This window comes from Hippoglossus hippoglossus, chromosome 8 (genome assembly GCF_009819705.1).
Source record: "Hippoglossus hippoglossus isolate fHipHip1 chromosome 8, fHipHip1.pri, whole genome shotgun sequence".
In the NCBI taxonomy this organism is placed as follows: domain Eukaryota; kingdom Metazoa; phylum Chordata; class Actinopteri; order Pleuronectiformes; family Pleuronectidae; genus Hippoglossus; species Hippoglossus hippoglossus.
In genome coordinates, this window is record NC_047158.1 from 11,662,624 (window position 1) to 11,670,287 (window position 7,664).

At 39.9% G+C, this 7,664-nt stretch overlaps 1 protein-coding gene across 3 annotated transcripts; it reads left to right on the forward strand.

Moving 5' to 3' along the window:
* Positions 1–383: 383 nt before the first annotated feature.
* Positions 384–4,571, forward strand: apol (apolipoprotein L). 3 transcript variants are annotated; one of them, XM_034592537.1, is made up of 6 exons: positions 384–553; positions 1,791–1,979; positions 2,043–2,384; positions 2,475–2,585; positions 3,432–4,015; positions 4,100–4,571. In XM_034592537.1, the coding sequence occupies exons 1-6, from the start codon at positions 540–542 to the stop codon at positions 4,444–4,446; spliced, it is 1,587 nt and encodes a 528-aa protein (XP_034448428.1). In that variant the 5' UTR covers positions 384–539; the 3' UTR covers positions 4,447–4,571. The 3 variants fall into 3 exon arrangements, with proteins under 3 accessions (XP_034448428.1, XP_034448427.1, XP_034448426.1); XM_034592536.1 differs by having other exon boundaries at positions 3,432–4,012; positions 4,076–4,571; XM_034592535.1 differs by having other exon boundaries at positions 3,432–4,571.
* The last annotated feature ends 3,093 nt before the right edge of the window (positions 4,572–7,664 follow it).

Here is a 7,664-nt window from a genome sequence, read left to right on the forward strand (position 1 = left end):
TGTCATGATTGAAGAAAATAACTAGATAAAACAAATTTTAAACAAATCAATGCATATTCTGTTGCTTGAATACATCCCAAACTAAATTAACAATGAGGAACATTGTCTTATTTATGACACATTTATATCATTAACATTAATCTTATTGACCATGTCAAGCAATTCCATTGTAATGATTGACGACAGTAAAAGTCCTGTTGACTAGATTTTTTTAACATGAATTAAACAAACTGGAGTTTAGGTGTCCCTCACAATGTCTCAGATTACCCGAATTCACCCAAATTTTGTATTTATTTACATATTTTTTCGCTACCAAACTGAGTTTCAGAGTTGAAAGAGTTAAGTGCAGGTATGGGTGTGGCCCAACCTGCTGATGTGGAGAAAGGAAAATGAAACCAAACAAGTGTGTCAACTTTTTTCAAGCCTGAGTATTTAGTTCTTGCAACAAGCCGTCCAGAAACAAGCAGTCGGTTTTCATTGTATCAGAGAGACCAGCGAAGCAACGAAGCCCCAGTAAAGAAGTGAAGGCAGAAGGGGAAATGTCTGCTGCAAGGTAAAGTTTGACTTTAGTGCAGAAAAGAGAGAGAGACAATATTTCAAGTGTTTTTAATCCTTATAGTACACACAAACTTGTTCCTTCTGAGTTTGTTTTTACATTTTGTATCAAATAAACATAGAAATCCACAAGTGGAAAGTAGCCTAAGTACCTTTCTTCAAGTGCTCTTTTGGAGTTTCGTTATGGCGTTTTTTCCTTGGGTTTAGATTTTTGTTCATTCTGAGTTTTGCGTTTCCTATTTAATTTAGAAAATTTGCTCCTTATTCGCTGTCATGTTTCCAGTGTCTTCTTGGTCGTATGCCTTGTGCTGTGCTGTTTTTTCCTGTTCCCCTATAGTTTAATTGCATGTTGAGTTTTGATCTTTGTTTTTTGGAATCCTGTTTTGCTTTTGTAGTGTTATTTCTGCCGAACATTTTTTTGTTATTTTACTGGCTCCTGCATTCAGAACCTGCTTTCCCCCTATTCCTGACACACATAATACCAAATAGTAAACAGAGACAGAATGACCACAAACAGAAACAAAACAACAAGAAGAAACAACCACGAAGAGTGGGTACATTTACTCAAGTGCTGCACTGTATTTGTGTTTTTTGCTTGCTTCAAGTATCTTATATCTGGGAGTTCCTGTTGTCAAACTGTTAGGACAGATCTGTTTAGCAACAATAAACTCAGCACAAACCTTTTCAGTTTATATTATGTCCAAAGTGCAGAAACAAAAAATAAAGAGGAGTAATAAAAAGGAGCTTTATTACATCCAGTGCAGTTTACTTCCTGCATGTCCTGAATTAAAGTGTGTCCAATGGACTTTGATATTTCAGGACTTTACTATTGTGGTGACGTAATAGTATCAAGAGTGGTAATGCAATTTGCCACTTGCCAATAAACCAAACAAAGAAGAAGAGAAACAAAGCAACCACCAAGAGAACAAAGTGACAACATAACAACCACAAATAGACATAAAATGACTACAAAACAACCACAGACACACAACAACCACAAAGAGATACATTGTCACCAAAAAAAAAAGAAAACAGACAAAAGACACGGTAAATGACTACAAAGAAACAACTACAAACCAACAAAAATGATCTACAAGGAACCAAGACATCCACAAAGAGACAAAAAGGCACTTCAAATTTATGATGGAGATACATTCAGTCTTTCAGTGACATTTTCTGCTCAGTGAGTTAAATGAAATGTCCCAAAGTGATTGATGCTTTATGTCTTATTACAGAAAAGAGCTACAGCAGGTGTTGTGCCGCTATGTCACAGACACCCTCATCTACATCGACACTGTAAGAGGATTCTATGAGGACGTCTCTAAATGGGGGCTCCGTAGGGAGACAGAATTAAACATGATGATAGATATCAAAGAGAGGGTTGACATCATCAACCTTAACATCGACCATGTTTCTAAGTCAGAGCAAAAAGGTTATGCCTTTTGGGAATATTTGAAGAGCAAGATGACCCAAGTGACCGCAGACAGCAGGCGTGCAAAGCTGCAGGAGGAGCTGGATGCCGTGCTCAAGGACACTTTGGTTGGCCTGGCGAAGCTCGAATACTTCCTGGATGCAGTGGAGAAGCTGGCGGTCACTTCGCTCCATGTGTTTACGGAGAACCAGGCGCTATGTCTGCCCAAAGGGATCACCCTCGATTGTGTTCAGGTTGTCATCACTGCGGCACGGCTAATCTGCCCTCTCCTCCTCGAGTTCAAAAGAGACGCACAAGTCTTCTTCCTGCCCAGACTTCAGAATGTGGAAGTGCTCTCTTATGAGTTGGACAAGTACATACGGACCACACAGAAAATCTGCGAGACGTTAGGAAAAAGGTGAACAGACGTGCAACAACATGACACATTTAGCAGTGGGCAACATTTAGTGCAGGAAGTAAGTGTAACTGTCTTTCACAACTCCCTCAGTGACTTTCATTTGAAAATGACGACGGAAACTGTGGTGAACTTCGACGTGGATCTGTCTAGAGATGACATGCGGAGGATGCTTGATCATATTAATCAGCTGGATGAGATCAGGTAAGTGTTGTTTAAGCTGCTTTCAAACTACTTACTGGACTTGAGTGCAACCTTTGTTACAGCAGATCATACAACTCTTCTGAACAGATTCAGGAACCTGGTGGGCCTATAGACGGAACTGCTTTTAATTTATTAGTTTTTTCATTCAGTTTTTCTATTGCGTTCATGGGATGTGGGGTCCCACAAGGCTCCGTCCTTGGCCCTTTTTTGTTAAGCCTGTACGTGTTGGTCATGTTATTTATCATTTTACTCCTGATCAGATAATCAAATGCTGTTTAAAGTCCCACGATCCAGGCTTAAAAAAAATGGGGGGGACATGTTTTTATGGTTTAAGCTACAGTTTGGCACAAACTTTACATCAGATCAGTGCCTCAGTTTATATATATATATATATATATATATATATATATATATATATATATATATATATATATCCTATTTAATTTTTTTATGTTGTTCCTTTACTGTTTTGTTGTTGTTCTTTTATCTTTTTTGTATGATCTGGCTTTAATTTGCACATTTTGCAGTTATATTTTATTTTTGCACCTTGTAACTCTATTGGAATACTGTTTTTATTCTCTCCACCGCCTTTGCCCATGCCTGAGGATTTAACTGTTGAATCGGACAGCGTAGTTCCCTGCAGGCTGGGCGATAACTGGTAGAATTTATAGTCATTGGGAGGGAGTTAAAAATTCCAGAAGAAAAGAGAGATCAGCAAAAACAATTAGCACAAGGACAGGGTATTAAAAATGTGACAATGTTAAGTTTGTGGCGCCTTTAAGGTGCATCCGAAACTTTGAAATTTGAATTTATTTTACACTTAATTCCCTCTTTTGTCTTCATCAGGATGAACAAGCACTTCAGGATGGTGTTCTTGTTTCAAGAGGAATCGTTTTGTGACTTCATCAGTGACTTCAGCAAGCGACAGGACAGGATGCTGGAGTTTCTCAACGACCTAGAGGAGGGGGCTATTCAGCTCGACAGGATGAATATGGGGGCAAAGGTCTCCAGCGTGGTAGGCAGCTCGGTTGGGGCGGTTGGAGGTGTGCTCTCCATTGTTGGCTTGGCGTTAATTCCTGTGACGGCAGGGGTGTCTCTAGCTCTGACAATGACAGGGATAGGTATGGGAATCACCAGCGGAGTCAACAGCGCTGTCACCACCTTCACAGAGATCGGAGTAAATGCAACTCAACAGAACAAAGCCAGAGAGGTTTTCCAGAAATTCATGGAGGATGTGCAGAGTCTCCAGGAATGTCTGGACAAGGTGACCAGTCAAGCCGACACCAAAATGGAAGAGAGTATCATCACAGTGGCTCTGGGAGTTAGCAAGGGTCTTGGTAAAGTTGGTGTTATTGCAAAAGGTATTGATGCATTAGTTGATGCTGCCTCTGCTACTAAGTTGTTGAAAAACGAAGAGTTGATTGCAGGTGTTGGTAAGGTGGTGGCTCAGGAAGGTAAATCATTACGTAACGTGCCCAGGGTGGCCGCAGACATCCCAGATATTGGTCAGGCAGTCGCCAAAGGGCCTCTCGCTCTTTCCAAGTCAGCCAGGGCAGGTTTCATAGCACTCAATGCTCTCTTCCTCGGCATGGATATCTTCTTCATCTGTAAGGACAGCATCAGTCTGGCAAAAGGCAATGAGACCGAGTGCTCACAGTGGATCAGGGCCAGAGCTACTCTGTGGAGCTCAGAGATGGATTCATGGAAGGGGATCCACGACTCCCTGTGTGAGGGCCGGGAGACGTCAGAGAAAAAAAAAGCTCTTCTGGAGACACCATTTTATCCAGAGATGGATGTGAAGAAGCAAAGAGAAGTAGAAATGGAATTTTCTCCTGATAAAATGGAAGAAAAACTGAAATAAAAGAAGTTTTGCTTAACACAGTAGTGCTCAGAGCAGAGAGAGTATCTTTGTATTAAAGTTGTCACAATTCTCCACAAAAAGAGCTAAATGGAACCCTAATAATTTGATTTTGAGGCTTAAAAGTTGAATATAATGCCAACTAAATATGGTGAGATTGCCACCAGACCCTTATCAATATGGATAAAAGATTTCGGCTTCCCCAGTGGGGGAACAGTTAGTCCAAGACAATTACTACGGTTGGGATAGAAAATACAATTGGGAATTAAAAAGAAAAAGTCAAAAAGAAAAGTGTCTAAGAAGGATCTCAATGAAATTGAAACACATTTGAAAGCACTGAGTGTGTGGAAGAAGGAATGTGGATGTAGGGAAAGAAGAAAGAATGCAAAACAAATGCCGTGTGTTACCCAAGGGAATGAATGTGATAAAATGGCAAATGAATGTGAATGAACAGATAAATCTGCACAGAAAAAGGTTTCTTTGTATGCTACAGTGCCTCAGTGTGTCAGAGTGGACCACGATCTCGACTGTGCCCCTCTTCAGGGACCTGAAGTGGCTTCAGCCCCAGCCAGTTCACCTCCGCCCTATATTCCTCCACCAACAACTGCCCATCCACCAGACTCCACGAACAGAACAGCAGACAACAGAAGCAGACCTCCTGTAACCCGCAGCCGGACAAGGTGGTCTGACGATGGTTCTCTGTCCTTGGTCAGAAGCTGACATGAAAGCAAAACTGACTGAAGTTTGACGATATGCTCTGCATGTTGAAGAAAACTACAAGGCCCAACAAAGACTAAAAGACCTTACCATGTATCAGACACTTCAAAACTCACAGACATCCTCTACCATGTACAATCACCAAACAAGCAGCAGAGGACACCGGTTCAACAGAGGACACGATGGTTTCAGAGGAAGGGGCAGAGGCGGCCCCCGCACCTGCTATAGGTGTGGAAAGAAAGGACATTGGGCGAAGGAGTGTCCGGAGGGACGGGGTGGAGCTGCTCAGGCAGATTGGAGCAGGGGGGCCAGGAGAGAGCGGTGGAAACTCTGATTCATTCGATGCCTGAGATACACGGTATCACACCCACACCACACAAACAGGATAGTGACACACACACATTGATATTAGAAGCAATCACATGCTTAGAAATTTCAAATTACTTTCTCTGCATTGTACATCACCCCCCAACTGCATGCATATAAAACGTTTTTTTTCTGTTACAGTGGACGCGCAGAGAACTGTTCATCTGGTAACTTTAATGTCGTCGACTCATCATTTTTTGTCTCAAATAGCTGTTGCGAACATCTCCGCCTTACAGGAAATCCCTAAGACACTGTGGGCTCAAGGCAAACATGACGTTGGCTTAATATAACGCCTAAATCTGACTTCAGGCCCTGCCAACAGTAATATCCATTAAAAACTGAAGCCATTAAAGGCATTACTCCAGTTTTTGAATCATTACGAAAAGTAAGTATAATCATTCCATGGCATCACTCACCAGTACGCACGCCTATTTTTCCTGTGAAAAATCTAAACTGCAATTTCTTCGACAAAAGTAACTTTTCTGGGTCATGTGATCACAGCAGAGGGCAAATCCCTCTCACCCAAACATATTGAGACTAGACCGACGCAGAACAAAGACTTGACTGACGCAGAAGAACAAAGACTTGACTAAGACTACGCACCTCTGAGTTCCCTATGAGCAAAGAGAAACACGCAGATAATGTAAATGATGATGTAGATATCAGGACTTCACCCCTGTGGGAGAGACCATCCATGTTTGTTTCTACCTGAGACAAATCCCTACTGCTTTCCATGATTTCTGTAACAAGTGTGATTTCTAGTAATCAGACAGTGAATTCTTATAATTCTAATAATTATGATTCTGTTGCTTTAACTCCATAGATAATTAAGACATTCTAAATGATTTACAGGACTGTCAACCTTTTCTGTGACTAATTCTTTATAATACTTTGTAATGAATTCAAATATTTAAGTCCCAGTTTAACTTTATGTTTGAGGATATCTTTTGTTTAATCAATTTTAGTGCTCCTATTTGATGTGATTATTAAACTGTTCTTATTCCAAGGGTGTCAAGGTAAAAAGCTCAGTTAGTAAATGTCCCCATAATTTTGTAATTGTACAATATGAATGTTTGGATTTTAACAATTCAATTAGAGAAGCAGTTTACTGAGCTGGTAACATATATCCTGTGTCAAATGTTTTATATGTATTCAAGAGCAATTTGTGTTAATGGGACGAGAGAGTCCATCTTATCTGGTGTTTTAGCTGTGAGTTGTTTATTTTACCTATGTTTTTTTATTGTTTTATTAGTTGTTTATTTTATATATGTTAGACTTCTATAAAACATGAAATAACAGATGTTTTTACAGAACAGCAACTTTTATTTCCCCTTTTACATGACAAAATATCTAAGTCATTGCTAGCATTTTATTTTAAACTTTTAGTCAGACTAAATAATTTTCAAATAGGACATTTGACCTTTGTGATGCATTGCATCTCTTCAGATGACCTGCAATGCTTATTTTGGGAGGAACATATGATTATCACCATGTTCATGATGTCCTAGATTGAATCTTTGTGAATTTCTGGGTCTGATGTTTATTATGATGTTTTGTATATACTGTTGTGATCATTGTTTGATCAAAGGGAGGAATGTAATGGAAAATGTTACCGTTATACCGCACTATATATTATCTGGGTTTTGGCTTGGCCAGGAGGCTCGCACACACGCACGCACGCACGCACGCACACACACACAGTTCACATACACACACACACACACACACACACACACACACACACACACACAGTTCAACTCTTCACACACAAACATTTATCCATTGCATCTGCATAAAATAAATCGTTATTTCAGAAGTCTCACCAGGTCAAATTTCCATCACAAGGTCCTGCGGTCAACTTTTTAAAATCCATTTAGACTGTAACTCACCAGTATTTCACTAGTGAGCTAGAAACAAACTGTAAAGACAAAAACAAGAAGTTTTGAGTACTGTCTGATCACAATAATATGGCCAATCTGTATAATCTGTATTATTTATATGTACAATTCAATTTGCACATTATTCTTGTACAATCTAATAAATAGATAAAAGGGAACTTGGCTTGTAAATGTGTTTTGGGCAGCTGTGTGTTGAGGATCAAAGAGGTGATTATGAAAGTTAAAAAGGGTTGATTTGTC